At 47.3% G+C, this 27651-nt stretch overlaps 1 protein-coding gene across 4 annotated transcripts in view; it reads left to right on the top strand.

The window, feature by feature from the left end:
* DNAH8 (dynein axonemal heavy chain 8) overlaps window positions 1–27651 on the top strand; it is a 1091167-nt gene that overhangs the window by 144429 nt on the left and 919087 nt on the right. For all 4 annotated transcript variants that reach the window (XM_075598772.1, XM_075598771.1, XM_075598773.1 and 1 more), the window contains 3 exons: window positions 18758–18921; window positions 25221–25397; window positions 27133–27246. In XM_075598772.1, the coding sequence (XP_075454887.1) occupies window positions 18758–18921; window positions 25221–25397; window positions 27133–27246 (455 nt within the window). The remainder of the gene's footprint in view (window positions 1–18757; window positions 18922–25220; window positions 25398–27132; window positions 27247–27651) is intronic.

Below are 27651 nucleotides of genomic sequence, written 5' to 3'. Positions count from 1 at the left end.
ATATTATTTGCCCATTATGAAACACATAAAACATGCATAAATCAAAACATGAATTCTTAATCTTAAAATCACCACATTGCATGTTACAATAAATCCAGAATCGATTGTAAATATGAACCAACAAACCAGAAGCTACACAAATGTATATGAAATGTCACACAATTGCATTGAGTGTGTACATGATGCAATTAATCTGTGCATCATGTAACACTATGCAAAATATATGTAACAATAAAATACACTATGAACAATGTCCCCTAGCCACCAATGCCATCATGAAAATCAAATAATAAACTAAGCAACATCAATACAATTAGCATCAATCAATTAGTCCATTTCCTCAAACAACTACTAGGGACCACCCGTGGGTCGCCAGACCCCCGTGGGAACCACCCGAGACCCCTCAGACACCTGTGGGTCTGACCCGGGGCCCCCAGATATCCGCGGGCCTACCGTGGGGACCCAATTGTGGCCCACGGTGACCCACGGAGACCACCTGGTGGGCCATGGCGCCTGGCGGGACCCACCAACAGGCCTCCAGACCCTGTATGAAACAAGTTGCTGGTAACCTGTAGGTCTGTGAGGTGACCCGTCAGGCCCACCGGGGACTCACGTGGGCCTGGGGTATGAACCCTGTATGTAAAAGAATAAATCATGTATTTATGGGGGGGCACGGGGTGGGTTATGTATTTAATAAATAGAATGATTGTTTATTGTGGGGCAGTGTATTGTTTTTATTGTGGGTACTGGTGGTGGGGGGAGCGAGTATTGGCTCCAAGGGTATGTGGGTAGGCCTCCCGGCTGGGTAGTGGGTGAGGGTGGTTAGGCCTCAAGGGGTGGGGGGTTAGTGGGGGAGGGTATGTAGGCCTCCCGAGTGGTGGGTGAGGGTGGGTTAACACCTTAATGACTGTAGCGGTTAATAACCGCTATGGTGATTAAGGGGTTAGGGGACATTACATTGGCTATTGTGATTGTTGTGCATGTTTTGCAGCACCGGAGAGGCATGGGCAGGATGAAGATGAGGATGAAGACGGTCTTCATCGTGGGTGCCTGTAAAAGGTAAGTGTCATATATATTGACTATTTATTGTAATTTAGATGTATTTAAAATGGGCAAATGCATTATTATCCATATGTGGATAATAGTTATTTTGCCCATTACTGTATTGTATGTGTTAGGGGGCGGGGGGATGTGTGTTGTATATTGCTATGTTTATTGGGGGCAATTGGCCCCAATAAACATGCTATTGTGCCTTAACCCCTTCATTGCCTTAGCGGTTAGCCGCTAAGGTTATGAAGCTGCTTTAATGTATTTTTATTAATAGTGTGCGGGAGCAGGGGGTCCCCTGAGCTTAACCGCATTGATTTCTGCCTCAGGGACCCCCTGCTTCCCAAGTTACAGGCCCCGATTTGGGGCATCGGAGGCCAGTGTCGCCGCCATCTTTATAGAGCCCACGTCGCGTCTTGGACGCTATAAAGATGGCGGCCACACTGGCCTCCGATGCCCCATACCGGGTCCTGTGACTCGGGAAGCAGGGGGTCTCTGAGGCAGAAATCAATGCGGTTCAGCTCAGGGGACCCCTTGTTCCCGCACACTATTATTAAAATGTACATTAATGCAGCTTCATTACCATAGCGGATAGCCGCTACGGTAATTAATTATTGTTTATTGTTATGTGTGTTTTGACAGTAGTGTAGATGTGTAGGGGGTCTCCCGAGCTGAACCGCATTGGTTTCAGGTCCGAGGACCCCCTACTTCAGGAGATACTGGCCCCTTTATGGGGTGCCGGTATCCCCTGCAGAATGTAAATATCCCGGTCACATGACGCGGAAGCTTTAAAGTGCAGGGGATACCGGCACCCCATAACAGGGCCTGTATCTCGTGAAGTAGGGGGTCCTCGGACCTGAAACCAATGCGGTTCAGCTCAGGAGACCCCCTGCTCATGTACACTATAATTAAAATGTATTTATTTAGTGTACGATCGCTTGTAACAGCCTTGCATGGAGATGGCAAATCTCCATGCAAATGTTACATGCAGCTTTTTTTTCTATCAGCAAGCGTACGGGAAGTTTCAGTGCGCTAGCAGGGGGAAAATACATTGCACGCACGATAAAACAGTTTTGGGCACGTCCGATAGAAAATGGGCTCAGGGCCTTAGTGAATCGCGCCGCCGGCTTGATTTTTTATCGGACGTGCTAATTTTTTTCAGGCCAGCGCGAAAGCTCGGAGCTTAGTGCATAGCCCCCTGTAGCATCCCTGAACCCCCTATACCAGAGTTAGGGTGAACTAGGCAGCCTATCCTGTTATATTAGGGATCCCTTGACTGTTTCAAGTACCCTTTTCCTCCCTGTGCCTCATTTTACCTTTTCTGGTCTGTGCTGAAGCAGCAGGACCTCCTAGTGGTGAGTCGCAAGAACGCTTTTCATGTTAGGGTTTTGCCCGGAGCACTGCACTTCAATGTAGCCGGGAATCTAACCTGAATCCTTGGTACATTTTTGGGTCTCCAGTAACTTTTGAACCCTGCTAAATAGATGCTATCTGAAAGAAGTTTCTCCATCAAACCTACCCTGAAATTCACAGCCTAGAAATCTCCTGGTCCCAGCACCCCAGGAAAGGCGAAACACAGAAAAATCTTTATTGTTGCATAATTTGCACATAGTCACAATAATGCATGCACAATACACTGTTCCAAGAGCTGACCCTCTAGGACCCCCAAAACACAGTTCAGGGGAAACAAAGTAGGCTTTACCTTTAGTATAAAGCCTTGTTACCCCCACACCGTCACAAGTTTACCTCCTTGCTTTGCTCAATCGATCCCGGTATAAAAAGGTGTTGATAGAAGTGGTCTCCCGTGATATAAGATCTATATATGTGTCTGTATATATATTGAGTAAATAGTGGCTCAAATAAGCCTAACCTAATTAGAGTGGCTAAAGTAGTCGATAAAAAAGCAGACCCTAGAATGTAGCCAGCCACAGTAGTGCTAAACGTAAATGTATATGGGACAAATCACTCTTAATGTTGATGTACTGTACTTCTAGAGTGCAGATGGTCAATTAAATGCTGCTGAATACCTATAGAACAATATTTTCTCCTGTGTAATACAGAAATACTACTTACAACTTATAATGATGTACAAATGAGATGTACATCTAAAGAGCTGCTTTCTAAGGCTTGTATTATACTAAGTGCGTGCACGGCAATGAAAAATACCTGTATCCCTATGACAGTTTATTCAATGCCAATGCGCTCACGGCAGACAGCGTTGGCGCGACAGCTATGTGGAAATACAAAGAAATTAGTATTTTCGAGTGGCTGCCATGCCACGTGACACTGTGAGACAATCACGGTGTGGCCTACACTTGTGATGTCATGGCCACGCCTCCTAGTCACGCACGTCATAATTTGTACTATACACATAACGCAAGCACTTTCTGAAATACATACCTAAATCTGGATGCAGATAAAGTTTACTAACTACATAAATGGCTAGTGGTAATAGCGTAAGCAGCTGGACTCTCAATTTCCCATGCTAGTTCTAGCTCCGTCCCCACGTGAAATTATACTGAATGACACTGATTTTATTTTTTTGTTTCAAAGATTTTTATTAGGCATTTATACATTTCACAACATTATAGACATATAAAATATTTTGGCCTAAAACAAGTTTTTCTCATTTTTGTTCATCGGGGAAAAAAGTCTCAACGTTCCCCTGACCCTCCGGGGTCTGCAGGGGCAGCGTGAGTGTAGAAACAGAAAAGGGAGAAATGGGGGGGGGGGGGGGGGGGGGGCATTGCCTCCTTTCTCCTCTGCCTCTATTACTGGGGTCTCTGTTCTATCTAGGCTCCTTTTCTTTTCTTATGAGGTGTTTCAGCGTTGGAGTGCCCTTTGGGTCAACCATGAGTCCCATGTCTTATAGAAAGAGACAGTGGACCTTTTCAAAAAGGCCTGACAGTCTCTCCATTTCCATCACCTCTTGTACCCTTTTTTTTACTGTTTGTTTAGAGGGGGGAGACACCCCCTTCCAGGCGGCCGCCACCGCACATCTAGCCACTGTGAGAATGAAGGAGACTAATTTGCCTGTTGGTCGGTCCAATGTTTCTAAGGGCTTGGCCAGCAGGTAGGTCAGCGGGTCAATGGGTATTGTGAGGTCTGTGACCTCTTCTATTAAATTTTGTATGGTTTCCCAGTATTTCTGAATTTCCGGACATGTCCACCAGATATGGGCCATGTCCCCCTTTTGACCGCAGCCTCTGCAACATAGATCGGAAGCCAGGGGGTAGATTTGATTTATTGTAGCTGGGGTAAGATACCAGCGAAACAATATTTTGTATATATTTTCTTTGATTGTGGTACATATGGAAGTTCCTGAGGCTGTTTCCCAAATACTTTCCCAATCCTCTCGGTCTATAACTATATTCAGTTCTGCTGCCCAATGCAGCATGTATTCGTGGGTGGGGGCTTCTATTGCCCTCTCCAGTTCTGCACAAATTTGCGTTATGAGACCTTTCTGGTGGCCTGTTTCTCTACAGAGCCGCTCAAAACCAGTGAGAGGGGGAAATTCCAGGGTTGGGATAATGTTTGAATAAAGTGTCGGATTTGTAGGTACTTGAAGACGTTCAGCCCTACTATTTCATATTTGGTTTGTATGCTTTGGTAACTCAGGAACTGCCCAAAACTCAAGAGGTCGGCAACCACTCTAATGTTTTTTGTTTTAAATTGATTGAATTGTCTGGGCTCACAGCCAGGTGGGAATTTTGGATTTTTATGGATTGGTGTAAATTGAGAATTAGGTACTGTGAGCTTGAATTTGAATTTGCATTTCATCCAGGTCTCCCATGTGTGTCTCATCGGACCTAATTTGAATTTACTATTCTGCATGTCTTCCCTGCTCAGGGACCAAAGGCAAGTCGGCAGTGAAGACGTCCCGGCATAATACGTTTCTATATCTAGCCAGCAGTATTGGTTTGGGTTAGCGTTCCAGACTACTACCTGTCGCAATTGGGCGGCTTGGTAGTATCTTGTGATGTCTGGGACGCCAAGTCCTCCTCTCCCCCTTGAGGCCAAAAGAACTGTTCTGGTAACTCTGGGTTTTTTACCCTGCCAAATAAAGTTAAAAATTAGTTTTTGAATGTTCTTTAATTCTGAGCCAGGGATGTGGACCGGGAGAGTCTGGAAGTAATATAGTAATCTAGGGAGTATATTCATTTTAACCGAGATCATTCTCCCGATCCATGATATCTGGTATCCTCCCCATTTATCTAGATCTTGTTTGATTTTCCGAAACAGGGCCGGGTAATTCTGTTGGTATAGGGATTGGTAGGTCCTTGATATCTTGACTCCCAGATATTTGATACACGAGGAGCTCCAATGGTAATTAAAGTTTAGTTTGAGGAGTTTCACCTCTGGCTCTGGCAGGCTTAGATTCAGGGCTTCCGATTTGTCATTATTAATTTTGTACCCTGAGATTCTTCCAAAATCCTGGAGTTCTTTTTGAAGGTTGGGTAGGGAGGGTTGGGGTTTGGCGAGAGTTAAAATGACATCATCTGCGAATAGTGATATTTTATGCTGCCTGTGCCCAATTTCTATTCCTTGGATGTCTATATTGGTTCTTATTGCCAATGCCAGGGGTTCTGTGGTTAGTGCGAAGAGGAGAGGGGATAGGGGGCATCCCTGCCGAGTTCCATTCGTGATCTCGAATCTCTGGTTACTGCCTCCTGGTAGTTTTATCGTTGCTGACGGGTTTTGGTATAGTCTACGGACCCCTTCTACATATGCATCTTTGAAGCCAAATTTGCGCATAGTGTGGTCCAGGAATAGCCAATCTATTCTATCGAACGCCTTCTCTGCATCTAGGCTCAAAAGTAATGCTTTGGTTCCTGTGAGGTGGACATGATCAATAATGTTGATTATCTTCCGAGTGTTGTCTGAGGCTTGCCTGCCCGCGACAAATCCTACTTGGTCAATATTTATTAATCACGGTAAGATGGGGTTTAATCTATTTGCAAGTATTTTACTATATAATTTGAGGTCACTGTTGAGAAGGGAGATTGGGCGATAGCTTCCACATTGCATCGGTTCTCTGCCTTCCTTGTGTATAATAGCCAGGTTGGCAAGGGACATTGATGGGGGGATTTGGTTCCCTTCCATAAAATGATTGAATGTTTTTAAGAGATGCGTGGATAGTGTGGGCAAGAATCTCTTGTAATAGATATTGGTGAAACCGTCAGGGCCAGGAGACTTAGTGATTTTTAGTGATTTGACCGCCTCTTCCAGTTCCTCTTTTGAAATCTCAGCATTGAGGACTGTGTTTTCCTCCTCTGTTAATATAGGGAGTTGACATTTGTCTAAATATTGCGTTATTATTTCAGTTGCTATCGGTTCAGGTCGGCCATTTTTAGATCTTAGGTTATAGAGTTCGGTATAGTATTTTGTAAATTCTGCTATTTTGCTGTCACTATATTGTATCTCACCAGACCTACTCTTGATCGCCGTTATTTGGGATCTTTTTTGTACCCCTCTCAGTTTACTTGCTAAGAGTCTGTCGGCCTTGTTAACCTTGTCATAATATTGTTGATTGGTCCATTTGAGGGCCTTCTCAACATCCTCCAGCTGGATTTGTCTAAGTTTTGTTCTGGCTGTTAGCAATGTTTTATATATATTTTTTGAGGGGTTAGCTTTATGGGTTTGTTCTATTGTTTTGATGTTATCTGCGAGCTCCTTGATTAGCTTTTGGCGGACTTTTTTCCTGTGGGACGCGATGGAAATTAATTTCCCTCTAATGGCTGCCTTATGGGCTTCCCATAGGATTGCTGGGGAGGTAACGGATCCTGTGTTAAAAAAGAAATAGTCCTTAAGTGAGGATCTAATCTCCCTTTCTATCTCAGGATGGTTTAGTAATGAGTCATTTAATCTCCAAGAGTAATTTGTTGTTTTTTCGAAGGGGATTGATAGGGACAGGGTGATCGGGGCATGATCAGACCAAGTGATTGGGCCAATATCTGAGCCAATGGTTGCCGCCAACACATTTTTGGTGGCCAAGAAGTAGTCTATTCGAGAGTAAGTCTGGTGAGGTGCTGAGTAAAAGGTATAGTCTCTCTGGCCCTGATGCTGGGATCTCCACACGTCTACCAGTGAGAACTCGCTCAGGATTCCTCTAAACCTTTTCCCTATGATCTGGGAGTGGGTTGTACGAGGCGGACCCATTGTGGTCGATCTGTCCTCGGTGGGGTTTAAGACCATGTTTAGATCTCCTCTCACTATCATCGATGACAGATATCCCGGGTCGACGCCCTCGAGAACAGTTTGTAAGAATTCCGTTTGATTCTCATTAGGGGCGTACACATTAATCAGAGCAATTGCCGAGCCCGCTAGGAGCCATATACCACTAGAAATCTACCCTCTGGGTCCGTTGTTGTTTTGACATGATTGAATGGGGTGGCTTGTCTGATTAGGATAGCCACTCCCCTTTTCTTACTACTGAATGATGCGAAAAAGCACGTTGGGAACACTTTTTTAAATAAATTTGGGGGTCTTGGCATGTGAAGTGGGTTTCCTGTAGGAATACGATGTCACCTCCTGACCTTTTCATATCTTGGAGGGCCAATCTCCTTTTCCTGTTATTTTGGAGGCCTTTTACATTGAGAGAGGTTATCTCAATCGTGGCTAGGTTAGCCATTTGGTCTCTTTATTATATAGAACCATAGAACCTCTCCTTTCCCACTGGGGAGGTCGTGATTCAGTAGCTCAGAGCCTAGTTTGTGCCCCAGCAGACATGTAGGATGGACACACTTTTTGTTCGGGTCAGGTATGGTGGGCCGAGGAGGCGGGGGAGGGAAGGGAGTAGAGAAGGATAGGGCAAAGGTCTGCTGGGACAGGGTCAGCAGATGGAGAATAGTAGAAATGAGGTCTGCCATAGACATTAACAAGGTGTTGCCAGTCCTGTGGGCGACCGGCATTTGGGCTAAGAGGCCCTTCAGGGGTGGTTCCGGCGTCAGCGGCCGGTGGGCGTCAGAGGGGTCCAGACTCTCTAATAAATTTACTTAACACTCTTTCCCCTATCCCATATATTACCATGCAGTTTCTTTAATGCTATCTCTTAAGAAGAGAGGAGGGGGAAGGAGGAGGAGGGGGTTTGGGGAGGGGTGGTGGTTGGGGAGGGAGGGGGAGGCCTGGGAACCTTATTCTACTGCAATATCTACAGTGGGACTTGTAGTGTATGGATCATTATTCACCGGTAAAGCAATATTTGCATTGAAAACTGAATACAGCAACCTGGTAACTGGAATGATCATACTTATTCCATGGGTTAACCTAACAGCTTTAGTTGATTAGGGCAGCACTCTCTGGAGCGGAGACTGTGCGTTACTACTAGTCTAACTACCCTGTTTGAGGGGTCCCTTTGAGGGGATGAGGGGGTGGAGGGGGTAATCGGAGGAGGGGGGGGAGGGGGGGAGGATGGGGGAGAGGGAGGGGAGGGGAAGGGGGGAGCGGAGGGGGGAGGTCAGAGTCACATTTCAAGCCTTGGGGTGTACCCTTGGTGTACAGTCTTGCACTATTGACGGGTTTTAAACATTTTGATAACCAGTGAGTGTATCTTCAGTCACTCTGCGTAAAGGATTCATCTGTTGAGTACTTTTTCCGCTGACATACAGTAACAGGCGGATGGTATTATGGGCAACCTTGATAATGGGGGTGTGGAGGGGGAGAGGAAAGGGTGGGGAGGGAGAAGGAAGGGAGGGGGGGGGAAGAAAAAGAGGGGGGGGGAAAGGGGGGAAAGAAAAAGGGGGGGAAGGGAGGGGGAAAGGGGAAGGGAGGGGGAGGGGGGGGAGGGAGGAGGCGTGGAGGTCAAAGTCACATTTCAAACTTTGGGGTATACATTTGGTGTACAGTCTTGCACTATTGACGGGTTTTAAACATTTTGATAACCAGTGAGTGTATCTTCAGCAGTCACTCTGCATAATGGTTTCATCTGAGTACTTTCTCCGCTGACATAACAGGCGGATGGTATTATGGGCAACCTTGATAATAGGGGTGTGAAGGGGGAAAGGGAAGGGTGGGGAGGGAGAGGGAAGGGAGGTGGGGAAGGGGGGGAGGGGGGGAGGGGGGACAAAGGGTGGGAGAGGGGGAAAGGGGGGGGAGGGAGGGAGGGAGAGGGGGGGAGGTCAAAGTCACATTTCAAACCTTTTAGTATACATTCAGTGTGCAATCTTGTACTATTGACGTGTTTTAAACATTTTGGGGTGGGGGGGGAATGGGGTGGCAAATGAAACATGGCAACTTAACACTATATATACACACTCTTGAACATGGGCTATGATTTATAACTTAAATCACCTAGACCAACAAAAACATTTTGGCTGCACCTGGTAGCGGGCGGCTCAGCGTCCAAGGCTCCGATCATCCCTGATCATAGAAGTCGGAGGGCCCCGTGTGGTTCGGGGTCCGATGACCCGTTAACATACATGCGGGTCACTGGGGATAAACTAGGAGTCTCCGCTCCCTCCCCCCTCCCCTCCGTCGGAAGGGACATAATACCGGGAAGCTGGAGCAACCGGGGGAAGGAGGGACGGAGATACAGAGCTGCGGCGAGACAGAAGAACGGAGGGACGTAGGGACGGAGTCAGGCCTCCCCTCCGGTCCTGAGAGTGGGAAGATCAGCGATCCTGCGGCTCGGGTGGCCCCACCCATGGCGCTGAACCGCGCGGGTGCTCGATCTCTCAGTTGATGAGCGGGACTCCTCAGGAACCATCGCGGGAACAGGTGACATGTGGCTTCACGCGGGGGAGATATCCTGCTTCGGCATCAAGGGGAGGTAGGCGGCTAGTCCTCCGGCGGGACTTAAACCCGGCGAGGGGCTCTTTTTTTTTTTTCAACTTAAAATTTTTTATTTTGAATTGTGTGAGTACATACATGTCATGCATTCATGATAAACATTGGAGGGAAGCGTGCCTCCTGCAATTGGAAAACATGCATCATGTGTAGTATCTGTGTACTTTGGACAGACGGGGAGACAGACAGACTAACCGACAAACTACATATAGCTCCCAGCCGGGAGGGGGAAATGGGGGGGGAGGGGGGGTGGGAAGGGGTCTCCGACCGAGGTTCCGCTTCTAAACGTGCGACCGCTGGCTCTCTGCAATTAAGAAAACCGATAGTCCGGCGGGCAACCGGTGTACCCCACACTCTCTGTCCATCCATGAACTGTGTGTGCTCTTGGACCGTCGGGGTGTCTTAGGGCCTCTTTAAGGGAGAATGCACTTTACATCTATCAATGCCAAATCGTGGCCCTATCTACCCCCTGTATGTCTGTCTGTGCCAACCATGGTGACCAGACTTTTAGGAAATTTGTGCCAGTGTCATTGACCAGACTCGTCAATTTCTCCATCTGGCAAACTGACCAAATTCGGTTCCTGATCTTTGTGATTATTGGGATTTCATTTTGTTTCCAACGTGCTTCAATCTCCCCCCTCACCGCCGTTGCGAAATGAACCGCCAGTTTGTTTGCTCCCCTGGAGAGACCTTTTTGCGGCCTGTTCAAAAGGAACCGTCATGGGTCGACGGGGGTGGATGTGCCGAGGATCCTATTCAGCCAATCATTAACTGAATCCCAGACCGGCGTAAGTTTGGGGCAAGACCACAGCATGTGGAGCAAGTCTGCTTGTTGTCCGCATTGTCTTGGGCACAATGGGGAGTAGCTGGGCAGAAATTTAGCTAATTTAGTGGGGGTGTGGTACCATCTCATCATAACTTTATATGCATTCTCCCTCAAAGTCGTGCACATTGAGCTTTTTGACGTCGCCGTCACAATTTTTGTCCATTCCTCTACATCAATTTCCTCCCCTAAGTCCTTTTCCCATTTAATCATATACCCCGTTTTGTCCGTCACTGTCTTACTACAACCGATTACTTCCCCGTACATCTGCGATGTGAGTCCCTCGGTGGATGTCCCCGAACGACAGAGCTTTTCAAAATTCGTCATTGGTATGTGGGGCTGCACTGATTGATAAAACGCTCTGAGCTGGAGGTATCTAAAGAACTCGGCGTTGGGAATTTTTTGGTATTCTTTAAGTAAATCGAATGATTGAACGCCTCGTTTTCCTCCCAGATCTATTAGCCTGTTAATTTTTGCTTTTTTTCCAGATAGAGAAGTCTGCGCTGGTCCGGCCCGGAGCAAAGAGTGGGTTATCCCAAAGTGGGGTCATACCTGACGCTTTATGGGTCAGACTGCATCTCATACGTGTGGCCTCCCAGATCGAGATCGAGTTGTTCATGGAGGATAGCGGCAGTTTGGCACTAGTCCGTGCCTTTTTGGGGAGCCAGATTACATGTTCCAGAGCCACAGGGGAGCAGAGCTCCTTTTCTAGGGCGACCCATCTTTTTGAGTCTGGATTCGTGTGCCATTGCACGATTTGGCATAATTGCGCCGCTTTGTAGTAGGACAACAAACAAGGTACCGCCAGCCCTCCTGCTTCCGTTCGTTTACGCATAATTTGTTTTCCCACCCTCGCTTTCTTGCCTCCCCAGATAAATTTATCTATAGCTGATTGAAGTGAGAGGACATCCTTCAATCCTATCGGCACTGGGAGGGTCTGGAATAGGTATAGGATGCGTGGAAGCAGGTTCATCTTAACGCAGTGGATCTTTCCGATCCATGATATATTGTGGGTGGACCATCTTTTGAGGTCCCCTCTCAAAGTCTGTGTCAATTTGTGATAGTTTGCCTGATATAGCATATCATACGCCTTGGTGACGTTGATCCCCAGGTATCTAATGTTTTTCGGTTGCCAATTAAAATTAAAATTTAAGGCGATCAGCTTCTCCATGTGCGTGGGGAGATTAATATTCATGGCATCAGATTTGGACTGGTTTATTTTGAATCCAGAGATCCTGTTGAATCTCCCCAGCAGGTCAAAAAGATTTGGCAGAGAGGTAAGGGGTCTAGATATAGTCAGGAACACGTCATCCGCATAGAGTGCCACCTTATGCGACTGGTTTCCAATGTCTATACCCGTAATGTCTTTGCTCTCGCGTATGTGGGCGGCTAGTGGCTCCATACACAACGCAAAGAGGAGGGGGGAGAGCGGGCAGCCCTGTCGTGTTCCGCTCTTAATTTGGAAGGGGTCCGAGACGAACCCCTGGTGGGTAACCCTTGCCAACGGATTCTCGTAAAGGGCGAAAATTGCTTTTGTTAGTTTCTCTCCCATCCCAAACGCTCCAAGCGTGGCCTCAAGGTATGGCCAGTCTATCCTATCAAATGCTTTTTCTGCATCCAGACTGAGCGCCATAACTGGTATTGATCTGGCATTGGCTATTTCTAACAGATCAATGATTCGTCGAGTATTGTCTGAAGACTGTCGACCCGGGACAAACCCGACTTGATCTGGGTGCACCAGTCTGGGTAGGATGAGACCCAATCTATTGGCCAGGAGTTTGGCATAAATTTTAATGTCCGAATTAATCAGGGATATTGGTCTGTAGCTTTTGCAGTCCAACGGGTCTTTTCCCTGTTTATGTATTACCGAGATGGACGCTTGGAGCATTTGTTGGGGGAAAGGGGTGCCTCCCAGTACTTGATTAAACATGTTGCGAAGGAACGGGGTTAAGAATTTTCCGAATTTCTTATAGTAGAGATTCGAGAAGCCGTCGGGACCCGGGGCTTTAGAGGGTTTTAGGTGTTTGATAACCTCCAATATTTCCTCCGTTGTAAAGTCACTACCCATTGCCTCTCTGTCTAACCTACTCAGGCCCGGTAGATTCGAGCCCTTCAAGAAATCTTTCAGGGCTTTGTCCGTGCCAGCCGAATGGGCTACTTTATCCCCATCGTATAATTTCGCGTAGTATGTTTTGAACTCCGCTACAATGTTTTGCGGGTTGGCCGTGATGTTGCCTGACTCCAGCCGTAGGGCCTGGATATTATAGTTACTGGTTTTAGCGCTGATCATATTAGCCAGCAGGGTATCTGGTTTGTTTGCTTTTTCAAAGAATCTTCTCTTAGTCCAACTCAACGACTTCTCCGCCTGGGAGGCCAGAAGTAGATTTAGTTTAGTCTGAGCGTCGCCAATCTGTTGGCGGGTGGCAGGGTCTGGGGCGATTTTATATTTATCCCAAAGTGTCTTTAGCTCTGCGTGTTCCCTCTTAATTTTAGCGTTGCTCTCTTTTTTCTTACGGGCCGCAATACTAATCAGGTTCCCTCTTATTGTTGCTTTGTGTGCCTCCCAGAGGGTTATGTGAGAGCTAACGCTTCCTTTGTTTTCTCTAAAGAATGTTTGGATTTCATCTCCAATCCTGATCTGTAGATCCGGGATTTTTAGAAGGGATTCATTTAATTTCCAGTTTGCTCCAGGCCTGTCCAGTCCTATCTGTGTGCACCGTAGCTCTATTGGTGCGTGATCGGAGCACGAAATATCGTGGATTCCCGCATGGGCGATCTTTGGGACCAGTCTACTAGAGACAAAGAAGTAATCGATTCTACTAAATGAGTCGTGTGGGTGTGAGTAGAACGTATAGTTTCTAGTGAGGGGGTGGAGTTCCCTCCAAATGTCGACCAGCTGTAGATCGCGCAGTCCCTGTTCGAGGGCCCTGGTTCCAGGATCCGTTCGGCCTCTGTAGGGCCCTGAGCGATCTAGGGCTGCGTTTGATACCGTGTTAAAGTCTCCCCCTATAATTAATGCGCCTTTAGCGTGTTTGCGGATAGTTTCAAAGGATGAGACGAAGAAGGCCGGGTCCTTTCCATTGGGGGCATATATTACGGCGATTGTGAGCGGTTGCTGGTTAATGGACCCTGTGAGTAGCAGGAACCTACCCTCCTTGTCCTTCTTCACCTCATCTACCACCAGTCCCACCCTATTATGTATCAGTATCGCTACTCCACGTTTTTTTACCCTTGCGGACGCTAGGTAGACTTGTCTAAATTGCTTATCAAAATATTTGGGGAAACTGGTGGTACTGAAGTGTGTTTCCTGTAGCAGCACAATGTCCGCACCCTTACGTTTATAGTCGGTGAGCGCTATTTTCCGCTTACGCGGGCAATTCAGCCCCTTGGCGTTGTGTGAGATAAATGTTAGTGACATGAGGTGCGTGTGTTCTCACCTCTTGTCCTGAGTGTCTTCAGATGGGGTGTCCGGTACCCCGCGGGAGCACTCGGCCTCTCTGCAGTGCACAGCGGTGCGCTCAATGGCAGCGGGTTGCCTCTCCGGCCGGAGGGGGGGAAGGGTAGGGGGAAGACATATGGGACAAAGGACACATATAGGGAAAAAAACAACAGTGATATGAACAACCATGTGTGTGAGGCAATAATGGTCCCAGACCACCACCCCCACCTTGCCTTCGGGTAGGTGGAACTCCTCCCGCGCCCCTGGCTCTCTCCTCCCCTCCACAGGGCTCCTCCGCTCCACCCTCTCCCAAGGACTTTCTCGGCTACCTGGGCATCCGCCCTGGCCCGAGTCTGTAGACGCACAGCGACGGCCAGACTGAAGCCTCCGCCGGCAAACAAATGTTACCATGATGTACGTGGTATCTCTTGCCATGAGCTATCCTCTAGCACTTTTAAAGAACTGACTCTATCTTCAAAACCCCCCCCCCCAACTTATTCGCGTTCCTAACTGCGGAACCTAGCTTACCTCCAGCTCCCCTCCCTCCCTAAAGCTAACTCGGAATCCCTCCCCAAGCTTTTGTTCGGTCTTCCTTGACCTCTTATTTTGCCGCCCACTGTCCCCTTTTGGGGCCTTGTAATTGTGTTCATTCTGAAGTCAGCATGCGATCTTTCTATGCCTAACTCCCAACCCCCCACTTCTCCTTTTCCCCCCCCCTTCCTCTCCTCCTTTCCCCCCTCTCTACTCTTCCCTTCCCCCCCCTCTTCTCTTCCTGTCCCTCCCCTCTTCCTCTCCCTTCCCCCCCCCTCACCTCCTCCGTTCCCCCTCTTCTCCTTCTTCTCCCTCCTCTCCACCTCCTTCCCCTCTCTCTCCCCCTTCCCCCTCTTTCCCCCTTCTTCTCCCCTCCCTCTCTTCCTCCTTGCTCTCTCCCCCATCTTTCCTCCCTTCTCCCTCTCCTGTCCTCCCTTCTCCCCCTTCTACCTTCCCTTCTCCCCCTTCTACTCTCCCTTCTTCCATTCCCCGTCTGATGTGGTCCCGTGCCACTCATCGTCTCTGGCATCCTCCTCATTGGGCCTCTCCCTCGCTCCTCCCGGCCTCCGTAGGCTTGCGCTGTGGCTCCTCCCCCTTTGGTCGGTGTCGCCGCCATCTTGGAGGGTCCCGTTTGTCTCCCCGCAGGTCTTCTCGCAGGGTTTTGCCGTTACTTCCCAGTGACGTCATCAGGTCCCGCCCTCAGCTAGTTAGTCAGTCGGAGAGGAAACAAGATGGCCGCCAGACGTGGAACACTGCTGCTGGGCTGCGGAGGCGGCTTGGAGGTAAGTGCAACTTGGAGCAACCAATTCCCCAGGCGGCTCTCAACGTTAGAGCCTTAACACTGCAAACTTTGTTAACTTTGGCGATGTCTAGTGAGCCGGATTACCCTTTTGTCATGGGTAAATATAGTCCTTTAACGATTTAGGTTTATTTTTGTTGTCAGTTGTCATCTTTGGCACCAGCCCTCCTCACTTAGGGCTCCGAGGCTGTCGGCTCCTGTTAGCTTTCCCAGCTTCCCGCCATGTTGGGTCTGGGGTTGCATGTTCAATAGCCGCCTCTGCAGGGGCTTTATCCTGCAGCCCGAGTTTGGCCAAGAAACTCCCCCCTTCCTCTAGCTGCCGCAGGGTGTGTGGGACGCCATTGCGGATCACCATTAGGCCAAACGGGTATAACCAGCGGTAGCGGACCCCCTCATCCCGTAGTACCTTTGTGATGGGTGTAATTTTTTTCCGTTTGAGGAGGGTAATGGGGGAAATGTCCTGAAAGACCTGCATCTTGTGGCCTTCAAATAGTGCCTCATTTCGGGTCAGCTGACAGAAGGACTCTTTGGTCCTGAAGAAATGGAACCGTGCTATGATGTCGCGGGGGGGGGTCTCCTGGCTGTGGCCTCGAGCGCAGGGCTCTATGGCACCTGTCCAGATGGGTGTCACGCTCCGACTTTTCAGGCATAAGCTGCTGGAGCCATCTGGTCACGAAATCCTCCGGATCCGTCTCTTCCTCCCTGACCCCCCGGATCCGCACATTGTTTCGGCGGTCACGATTGTCCGCGTCCTCCTGTCGGTCGGCGAGGTCCCGCACCTCCTCTTTCAGTTGGGCAAATTTTTTCTCCGCTTTCTGTTGGGCCTTAATGGAGGAGTCGAGTTTCCTTTCAAGGGAGTCTGTTCTGATCCCTATGCTGCCCAAGTCCGCCCGCAGAGCGGTCAATTCAGACTGAAAGCAGCGTTTTATGTCCATGCAAAACTCCCTCATGTCCCGTCGGCGCATTATCTGATCATCCATTGCGTGATCAGCCCCGTCCTCTCCTTCAGACTCGGAGCCACTGTGTATAGGCCCCTCGTGTGTTTTGGCGCGGCCCGCTTCACCCTTGGCAAAGTAGTCGGTTAAGACCGACGAGGTCCGCTTCGAGCGCGTTGCCCTTGACATCCCTGCAGCTTCAGATGACTATGGGAGCTTTTCTGTGGGTTTCGGTGAGATTTATGTGCTATTTTTATTGATTTTCGTGCCGGCTGTGAACGGAGCTAATTACTCACACGTCCATGCAGCCAGCCGTCGCGCATCCGCCTCCGGCGAGGGGCTCTTTAAGGTAAGTGGTGGTGTTTTCCTTTTTGTAGATCGATGTATGGAGCTTGGGTGGTTACCGCAGCGGCCATTATTTGTCTTTAGAGTGATGGGCCGCAATTCTTTCGGAGGTTCGAGGTGGGTCTCCTGCGGTTCCCTCCGAGGTCGGGTGGGTCGATAACCATGATTGTGGTGGCGTTAAACCCAGCGCCCAGGCGAAGGGAGCCATGTCCCCGGGGTATTTCAGAGACAGGTATTTTCCATTTTTGTTGACCGTGAGTCTGAAAGGGAAACCCCATCGATACTTGATCCCCTTCTCACGTAGCAGGCTAGTCAGTGGTTTGAGCTCACGTATGCGGTCCCTTGTTACCTTCGAGAGGTCAATGTAAACCTGAAGGATTTCATTTTGGAAGTTTATTTCGTCCAGGTCCCGACAGGCCGTGATAATCTTTTCTTTTGTGGTGTAATTGTGCATTTTTATTATAATGTCTCTTCTCCGCTTGGGATCATCAGACTTAGGTCCCAGGGCACGATGGGCCCTGTCGATCTCGACCTCACTTTCCTCCAGCTCCCCGCAGACCGAGGTGAAGAACTCCAGGAGATAGGGACGGAGGTGCTCTTGTAGAATTGATTCAGGGACGTTCCGGACGCGTATATTTTGGCGCCGGTCCCGATTTTCCTGCTCCTCCATTCCTTCCTTAAGGAGGGTAATCTCCTCTCCCAGGCGGACAATCTCCTCTTCTGCTTCGCTCTGACGTTGCAGGGATTCAGTGAGCTTGTTCTCTAGGGTAGTTGTTTTTTCAGTTAGCCCCGAGATTTCCTTTCTGATGTCGCTCACTGCTGTCCTGAGTTCCGTTTGGAAAGAAGATTGAAGTGTTGCTGACATTGTTGTGAGCAGCTCCTCGAGGTATGATCGGGTTATAGGGTGTTCAGGGCTTGTTGGGGGGTGCTCTTTCGGCTGGGTTTTTTTCCCTGTTTGCACCGAGGTGCCATAAGGCTCGGCGCAATCTTGGAGATCCATCGTGCTCTCTTTAGCCCATTGAGATGGTGAGAAGTATTTTGTCACTCCCTGATTGCCCGTTTATTTTGTTTTGGACATTGCCTCTCGGTTAACCTTTCAGGGGAGACAAATAAAATCCGGCAGTTTTGGGGGGAAGTGTGGTTTATTATATGAATTTGCCTGCGGGTCTCTGGAGCTCCTCTTTTACCCGTCCATGTCGAGTGACGTCACCGGAAGTCCCCGACACTGATTTTATTTATAGGTTCAGTATACTGTACAGTTGTATATACAGTATTTTATTATATTCCTTATTACACATTGTTTGAACTAATGTCATTTACACCTATATTATACCAATTATTATTTATTATCTTATTATATTTCAGGGGAGCGCAAACTTTTGGAGCTGCGCCCCCTGCCTGCTCCCCCTTGCTCTCGCGCCCCCCTACCTGGTTTGGAGGCGTGACGTCACGTGACCCCGCTGCCATGGAAACAGAAGTGTGACGTCACTCCGCATGACGGCGCGGCGTCATTTGACAACACGTTGCCATGGCGATGCATCAACAATGCGTCTGAACCCTGGTAAGTGAGTTGCAGAGGCCTCACGCGATCCCCCGGCATTTAATTTAAATGCCTCGGGAAGAGCACAGGGCCCCTGCAACCGTCCGCGCCCCCCCAAACAAATCTGGCAAACCTCCCCCCCCCACCCCATCCCACACTTTGCGCACCGCTGTTATAATTTACTAAAAATATTTAGTGTACACACATGAATAGAGGTACAGTTTCTTTGGGACTATTCTCTCTTTGTTGTATTATTATTAGTATTATTATTATTATTATTATCATCACCTAATTACAAGTAGAAAAGCAGATCAGACGATGTTATTAGCTAAATCTGAGATTGAAGGACAATCTTTCTTTTGTACTTACTACAAAATCTCATTAGGATATCAGCAAACATTTTATTTAGACATTTTAGCTGAATACAAGCTCTCTAGGCAATATTCAAGAAAAGTATATGGTGACACCAAGAACTCAACATTTAAGTGATATAACATTGCATGGTTTTTTTTAGGAGCCAGAGTAAGCATTGAGGGAGCTGTTGAGTTGAAGAAAGTTGAATCCATCAACTTCTCTAAATTGCAATCCTATGAAGAAATAAAGGCAGCCATTTCAAACCCTGAAATTGTCCTTCAGCTTGAGGGAGCTCTTATGGTCTGGTATAAACAGATTGAACAGGTAAAGTAACAAAAGCATCCTAGTATTAAATATGGCAATGTAGAATATTGCTTTTTGGTTTGTTTAAAGAAGGAATGGGGAAGAAAAAAACCATTGTAATATAATTGTATATGTATTTAACATTATACCTCAGTGAAACAATAAAAACGTAAACAATTGACATTTTTAGCATTTGTAATAGCAAATCTTTAGCTTTTGCATCATATGTGATTTTAATGTTAATGTAAGAATTGCCTTTTAACTGCTTACATAACCACAATACAATTAGAAGGCTACTCAGAGGCCTGATTGTAGCCATTGAATTATAAGCCCTATAAAGTAGATGTCAAATGTGTTTCATGTAACTCATTGGTTACAAGATGTACATTTATGGACTAATCTTCTTCTGAGTTGACACCCAAATACTGTAGCTTTTGGATGTTCAGAAATATGATATGCTTCTTTACTTGAACTTGTGGTGTTTGATTTTGCTACCACAAGCTCTAGGATACACAGAAAGATGTAATAAAGGATGGGGTTAGAGATAAATTAGGTGATACAGTATTTAGTGCTCATTCAGATTGCGCTTGAGGGTGGCGCCGCTTCATAGTCGGCAAAAACTGAAAGCCTAGTCTAACCCCCCAATGTGCATTTAGGGGGTTAAGGGCCCTAAAGTGTTAACGGCATGGGTGGTTGCAAAGTATTGTGCCCTTTCCCACATTTGTTGCAAAGTAGCTCCCCAGAGGCCTAGCCACGCCCACATTCTGTATGATGTTTAGTCTGCCATCTGGGTCAGTGTAACTAAGCAACATCCAAACCCCTCCACCTATATCCAGGAGGATGGTGACATCACAGAAGGGTATTAATAGAGCTGCAGAAGCTTCCAGGCCCTTGGGTTCCTGGAAGACAACAGGAGGAGAGGAGCCTTATGTATGCAGTGTCTGTCTTTGTATGTGTAACTACTGTATATGTTAGTGAGCATGGTCACCTTTATTACTTTTCAGTTAGGGAAAAGAGTCCCTTACTAAAAAGGGCCACTTACAGTATAATGGGGGTTAGGTCTATTTTGTTCTGGTTTACTTCGCCGGCCAATCAGTTCAACGGCAATCCTACTTGGTTTCCAGAACCAAATAGGTCAAAAAGAAACCAGACAAATAAATCTTAATATATAAATTCGAAAGTTGTGGGGTTGCAACGACATCTGGCCAATCAGATTGGGTTGAAACGACATGTGGTGAATCTGATTTGTCCAGCCTCTGACCCAACTGCCACCTCACCCAACTGCCACACACACACGCACACACACCACCACCACACACACACCACCTCCCGCCCAAACCGCCGCCTCACACCCCTGCGCCTCCAGCCTCCCCTCCACACAGCACTACACACCACCTCCCGCCTCCCCTCCCTCACCCCGGTGCCTCCCGCCGCAACCGGCCGGGACCAAGCGGCGGAACGGACGGCCGGGAGGGGGCAGCCCAACCCCCCTCACACGTACCACTCACACGTATCATACCACGGAACTGCGGGGGGGCGGGGCCTGTGCCCGAGAAAGGCGCCGCACGGAACTGCGGGGGGCGGGGCCTGTGCCCGAGAAAGGTGCCGCACAGAACTGCGGGGGGCGGGGCCTGCGCCCGAGAAAGGCGCCGTGCGGGGGGCGGGGCCTGCGCCCGAGAAGGGCGCCGCCGCACGGTACTGAGACGTGTGTGTGTGTCTGACAGTCTGTGTGTGTGTGTGACAGTGTGTGTGTGATACTGTGTGTGTGTGTGTGATACTGTGTGTGTCACACTGTGTCCCCCCCTCCTGTCTACTGTCCCCCCCCTCCTGTCCACTGTCCCCCCCTCCTGTCCACTGTCCCCCTCTTCCTGTCCACTCTCCCCCCCTCCTGTCCTCTGTCCCCCCTCTCCTGTCCACTGTCCCCTCCCCTCCTGTCCACTGTCGCCCCCCTCCTGTCCACTGTCCCCCCTCCCTCCTGTCCACTGTCCCCCCCTCCTGTCCACTGTCCCCCCCTCCTGTCCACTGTCCCCCCCTCCTGTCCACTGCCCCCCCTCCTGTCCACTGCCCCCCCCTCCTGTCCACTGTCCCCCCTCCTGTCCACTGCCCCCCCTCCTGTGCACTGTCCCCCCTCCTGTCCACTGTCCCCTCCTCCTGTCCACTGCCCCCCCCCTCCTGTCCACTGTCCCCCCTCCTGTCCACTGCCCCCCCCTCCTATGCACTGTCCCCCCTCCTGTCCACTGTCCCCTCCTCCTGTCCACTGTCCCCCCCTCTCCTGTCCACTGTCCCCATCCCTCCTGTCCACTGTCCCCCCCTCCTTTCCACTGTCCCCCCCTACTGTCCACTGTCCCCCCCCCTCCTGTCCACTGCCCCCCCCTCCTGTCCACTGTCCCCCCCCTTCCTGTCCACTGTCCCCCCCCTCCTGTCCACTGTCCGTCCCTCCCCTCTGGGGGGGGGAGAGAGAACGGAGAAATAGGGGGAGAGAAGGGAGCGGGAAATTTTACTCACGGGCAACGCCGGGTCTCTCAGCTAGTACAAAAATAAACCAATAGCAAGTGCACTGTAAAATAAAATAAAAAGCAGAACCAACCCAGTGGACTCAGCATACATGTACTCTGCTTGGATACGGGAGCTTACAAGCGCCCGGAGAATCGCCACAATGTTCATTGGGATCTCCCCCTCCCAACTCTGCTTCCTGGTCATATAAATGGCTAGCTTAGCCAATGCCAGGAGCAGGTTGATGAGGAGATCCCTAGGCTTATTGTCATCCTACCCTCACTAAAGAGGAGGTGCATGACACTCACACAGGGATTCTTCGAGAAGGGCTCCTGAGTGTCGGGGGACTTGCCTACAGATAAGCCCAAACAGCACAATCGCAAGCCAGAGTAGGGACTAACAGAGACTTGCACAGAATGATAGGAAGATGGGATCCTTGATAGAAGGTGCACCCCTGCATAGAGTCCTGGTAGGCTGCTTGAAAGACTCAGATCACCAGTAAGGGATAGACATTAATCCACTAAATGTGGGAGTTAGGTGACAAGCCATGTGTCTCCCTGGGCAGAATGTGTGATTTCAGTGAATAAAGAACTTGTTTGTCTAATAAAGTTCCTGGCGCCCTTTATTACATCTACCGGTTCAACACAAAACCTGCATGGATGTCCACACCATGAGAAAGTAACACCTTCACCTATTCACACCAGCTCAACGTAACACACTCCAATGGGCCAGGCAAGGAATGATTACACTAACATTATCCAGTGTGACGGTGAGGGGGTAACCAGGCTCAATAATAAAGGTTAAGCCCACTTTGTTACCCGTGATTGAAGGTCCTAGAGAGTCAGCTCTTGGACCTGACTGTCATATGTGCATCACTGTGACTGTGTGTAAATGATGCGACAATACAGTATTTTTGTGTTTTTACCTTTCCAGGAGTGCTAGCTAGAGGAGCTTGCTAGGCTGTGAGTTTTAGGGTGGGTTTTGCGGAGAAACTTCTTTCAGATTGTGGCTATGTAGCGGGGTTCCCAAGTTATGGGATACCCCAAATATGTACCCGGGAATCAGGTAAGATTCTCGGGCACATTGAAGCCCAGTGCTCTGGCAAAATTCTACCCTGGGAACGTTCTTGCGACTCACCGCCAGGGTCCCCTGTTTCAGCACAAACAGGAAAAGTAAAAAGGGCATCAGGGATCAAGGTATCCTCAGAATGGTCCAGGCCTGTCTGATCCAGTGAGAGATACTGAAATGCTGAGGGAGAAATACTGCTATAAGACCCTGGCTCCCTCCTCACTATGCAGTCTCTATCGTCCCTCGATCACGGCTTGAACCTCGACCTCTCGGACCTCTGGTATCCTCGACCCCTGGCTATGGCAACCACCACAATTCTTCTATCTCCGGATCCGAGCCCCAGTGCAGACATCAGTCTTTCTTTACACCACTGCACGGAGGAGGAGTCCCACTTCTGCCCAGCATCCAGCTACAGAGGGGACACAAAAGTACAGACACCATCTACAGGGAAGAAAAGACACCTCTACAAGTGTGCACTCACACTAGTCCGTGTGAGTGAAAATTATTTTATTATATCACCCATTACCCCCTTACCTAGGGTTATTACAGATTACATCATTGATGTATATTTGTAAATGACCTAATTGGTTGGCTTTCAGTGAGAGAGATCCAGGTATTAGACCTCCGTTAGGGAGTTCTATACCTAAACACCATCCAACAAGGACCGATAAAAGAGAGGAGACACAAGGGACAATATAACATCCGCAGAGAAGAAAAGATACCCTTATAGGAGTACACCCACACTAGCCCGTGTGAGTGATTGCAGTTTTACTGCTTATTGTCAGTCATCCTGCCTCTCCCCACTTCCAGCCACCACAGCCTCTGATTACATATTTTATGCTCAAACACTGCTTTGATCTAATTGGCTTCTTTCTGTGAGAGGGAGACCTCTGCAAGGAACAAGAAGGGACCGAGGCAAGAGCCACTAGGATTCCCCCAACCCAAGAAGAGACGACCACAAGAGAAACAGGAAGAAATCCACATCGGAAGGAAGAAAGAGAAGGAAAATAAACCTTGATGCACCAGTACTTGCACAAAGCCGTGTAAGTAACATTCTATTATTCTAATAGACTTTTACACCAGTATCCTCCCACCACCCTCCAGACCATCCATTTGGGTATACTATACCCTATCGGACCCCTGTCAGGAGTTACCACCATCCGCCACTTGTACTGCATTATCCCTCACCCTGTGCTCCCCCATTCTTTTTTTGTGTTCTAAAAGGCAGAGGTGCCAGGTTGGCTCATGCCCCTTGGCAGAATCAAAATCAGTGCCCGCCCGGCTTCAGTATACCGACAACTTGGTGATAGGCTGGCAGGAAATTTCCCACGCACTGATTGGCTGTAGTGTTTTCTGAATTGGACTCCAAAACCTATAAGAAACCTTGCAGCTAATCAGGACCTCAGATTCCAAGCGCCAAACCATCATCGGCAAATTCAAGATACGAAAAAGATGCTCTGCGAGAAATAGACGCAAGTCGGCTTCAGAGACTTTCAACTGAAGACTTTCTAAGTCCCGCTTTTCAGGGGCTAAGTTCTGAAAATGGGATATAGCGGTCACGGCTGGTATTGCATGCCGAATTGCGTTCCAGGACTTTCGTGAGTACCTCCCGGTTATTGGAAAGGGCTCATACAGACTTTAGTTGCTAACATTTCGTTCCAAGAAAGTTTGTTTCGTTCCCAGTAAGTGTGTTTTCAGTGCAAATTGTGTTACATTGTGTGTATGTCTCTTCGTGGAATAAATTACAGTTTATTTTACCTCCTTGTATTGCTAAATCAAATGATCCTGGTATAAAAGGTGTTAATATCCCTGGTCTCCCGTGACACCCAGGAACTTCCTAGATGCTAGGATCAGAAAGTGAAGAAACACTGTGTGCTATAGATAAAAAGTGTCCCTAATGAGTTTTTTTGCCATCTACCAAAACATAAAACTTGACTGAAAATCAGCTTGAAAAGTTAGAGTTACATACTTGATCATGGCGATTACCATAGCATGGATGAACCTGGAGGGTAATTATAGAGATCCACCCTACTCTACATGGTTTATTTTGTAGGATGAAGGGGATGGAGGCTTCATGGTCACCCTTTCTAAATATCTTGAAAATGTAACCAGACATACACAATTATGGTAAGCTCTGAACCAAACACCCACCACATCAAATATATTTGTGTAAAAAGGACACACATTGGGTGTGACCAAATGTATACAACAAAAGACAAAAACAAAACAATGCCACATCCAATATGGCAACGTATATAGTTAAATACAATTTTTTATTATTTAACTGTATAATTTGTCATATTGGATGTAGCATTGTTTTTTGTTTGTCTTGAAAATGTAATGCTGTAATTACCAAGGTGAAAGGAATCAATCCTTCTATTGATTTTGGAGGGTTGCATCTGTTATTAATTACAGTAGATGTTTCGTGTTCACGTGTATATTAATCATAGTCCATAGCTGAGAATGCAGTCTCTATTCACAGAGTACTTCCTCTGGGTTATACTAAATTTATAATAGTTCACAATTTGTAGATTTGTTAAAATGAGTATCTGCAAGTATACTATAACAGTAGTTTTTTCTAAGGCTACAAATATTGTGTTATTTTTATGCTGAATTGAAGAGTGTAAGAAAATGTATTATACATTTGAGTGGGTTTTCTTAATGTCCAGTAAAAAGTATTACTTGCAAAATATCTTTAACTTTGAAAAACCAAAGGATCCAGTATAAGAAAAGTCATATACATTTTTGTTTGCATACAGGTTTTGATTGAAAGTGAACAGATGAGAAAAGAAGCTGATGATTCAGGTCCTCTAACTGAACTGGAACACTGGAAGCGAATGTCTGCTAAATTCAATTTTCTAATTGAGCAGATTAAGGGATCAAACTGTAGAGCAGTTATTAATGCGTTAAACATGTCTCGTTCCAAAGTGCTTAAGGTACACAGTTAGGAAAATACAAATATTTAATGACAGAAATCTATTTCTATTGTAGAATTTTAATTAAAAATAATAAAGGAATATTTTTCTTATATATGTAATATATTTTCCTTTCGACGATGCTACTTGCTTTGTTTAAAGAAATTACAAAAATGTATAGCCTGCAGATATTATAATCCGTTGATTGCACCAATGAATATCCTGTTCTTTGTACAAGTAAATTATGAGCAACATAGCTGTTCCTACTGTACTTGCAAATTTGTTTAAAAAATAAATAAATATGCAAGAGACAGAGAGCCTTTTGTATCCAAGGATTAATGCACTTAAAAGTTTCTGTTTTGAAAATTACACTAAGATAAACAACTTAAGTCACATGCTTAAGGCTGGTTAATGGGACAAAATAATAAAACATAGGTTTGAAAAAATTAATGAAATGAGAGTATTTTAATATATTCAATGATATGATAAGGAAGTATGCATAAAGATGCAGGACGCAGACACCTTTAGCACCCAGTAGCAACGTTAGCCCAAATGTGCTGTTCTCGCTCTTCTAACCCCAGGAAATCTCACACTCTCGCAGATTTCCTTCACTACAAATTTATGCTATCCTGTTTCAATTCTGCCCTCTCTCAGGCTAAACAAACCAACTTTTCTTCACTTATCAAGATGCTCAAGTCTAACCCACACCGACTCTTCTCTGTCTTTGACTCCCTACTCAGACCACACTCATCTGCCTCTTCTTCCTCCTCCATCTCACTTCAGGACTTTGCTGATTATTTCAAGGAAAAGGGGGAATCCACATGTCAGGACATCCCCTTTGTATCCTCCTCCCATCCTGCACCTCTTCCTACCTAACTCTCCTCCTGCCTTCCTTGACTCTTTTTTCTGCTGTGACAGAGGAGGATGTATCATTGCTGATTTCCTCTTCTCCCTCTAGCATCTGCCCTCTTGACCCCACTCCATCCCATCTCTTAAAACCTCTTCCTCTTGTACAGTTTGAGAGGCCCCCTCTCTGGAAATCTATAAAAACAGTTTCAAGACCTACCTGTTTACCCAGGCATTTAATTAATAAACCAGAACTTGTCCGGCATTTAATGCCTCCAGTACCATTCAATCATGTATTGTATCTTTACTTGTGTTAGGTCTCGTTTAAAATCTTAATTTTTTCTTTTTCCAACTGAAGCGCTTTGAGTACCATTGGGAGAAAATCACTACATAAATAAAGTTATTATTACCATATGTGCACCCACTTCGGCAGCACCAGGGCTCACCCCTTTTAGGGGTCCATCCTCCATGCGCCGGAACACTGTTACAGCACTTATTTTAGCAGCTGCAACATCGCTCTGGCATTAGCCGGTGCCGCCGTAAGGAGCCCACCAATGTGGTTCTAACACCTAAGATAGGCCATACTGGACCCAACTTCTGCAATCACCGCATGGGTGGTCTCCTACGTCTGCCTATGCTTAAGGACCTGCTTCACAGGTAGGGCCCCGGGAGGAGATGCAGTACTTGTTTTTTTTTTTACTGGTGACTTGTTCTGCTCCTGCCGTGAAGTTTCTGGGATGGCTCAAGGTGTTCATTGGACAGTTTGCTGTCTGCAATACATTCAGTAACTGGTTTGTTAAGAGCAGCATTTCTCTTTATAAGATATTAAGGTTACACAAAATAGAAATATTTTACATGAATGTATCATATCTATAGAATTTTATAACTGGGCTATGTTTTCTTCCATTAGATGTGGAAAGTATTAGATGCCAGAATTACAGATGCAGCTAATGAATCAAAGGATAATGTCAAATATTTGTATACCCTTGAACAAGTGTGTCAGCCACTTTATACTTGTGACTTGGTAAGTGTGTTTTTTTATAGCTCTTAGGTGATTTATACAAAACGTATGTTTATAACCATCAATTATTTTATGGGGAGTGGTCCATATTCACTAAGGTTCTCTAGCATAGATTTTGTAGTAACCGTCTTCTCCATTGTACTGTAGCTACTTATTTCTAAAATGTTAGGCCGCGCTTATAGTGCCGGCGATGCGATGTCGGCGAAAAACAAAAGCATTGCCGCTGCCGCGTGCGCTTATAGTGAACGCGACGTCGCCAAAAGCCGCCGCCGGCACAATTTGATTTTTCGGGTGCCGTCGCGTCACGTGACGGCACTTGATCAAATCAAATTGCGGGAATCCCGCGATGCTGCCGACCGGCGAATGTATTGGGTAGGTGGGTTTTTTGTATGCATTTGGGGGGGTTGT

Source organism: Ascaphus truei, chromosome 4 (genome assembly GCF_040206685.1).
Source record: "Ascaphus truei isolate aAscTru1 chromosome 4, aAscTru1.hap1, whole genome shotgun sequence".
Classification (NCBI taxonomy): Eukaryota; Metazoa; Chordata; class Amphibia; order Anura; family Ascaphidae; genus Ascaphus; species Ascaphus truei.
The sequence above is the reverse complement of the archived record's forward strand: the minus strand, read 5'-3'. Positions and strand labels throughout refer to the sequence as shown.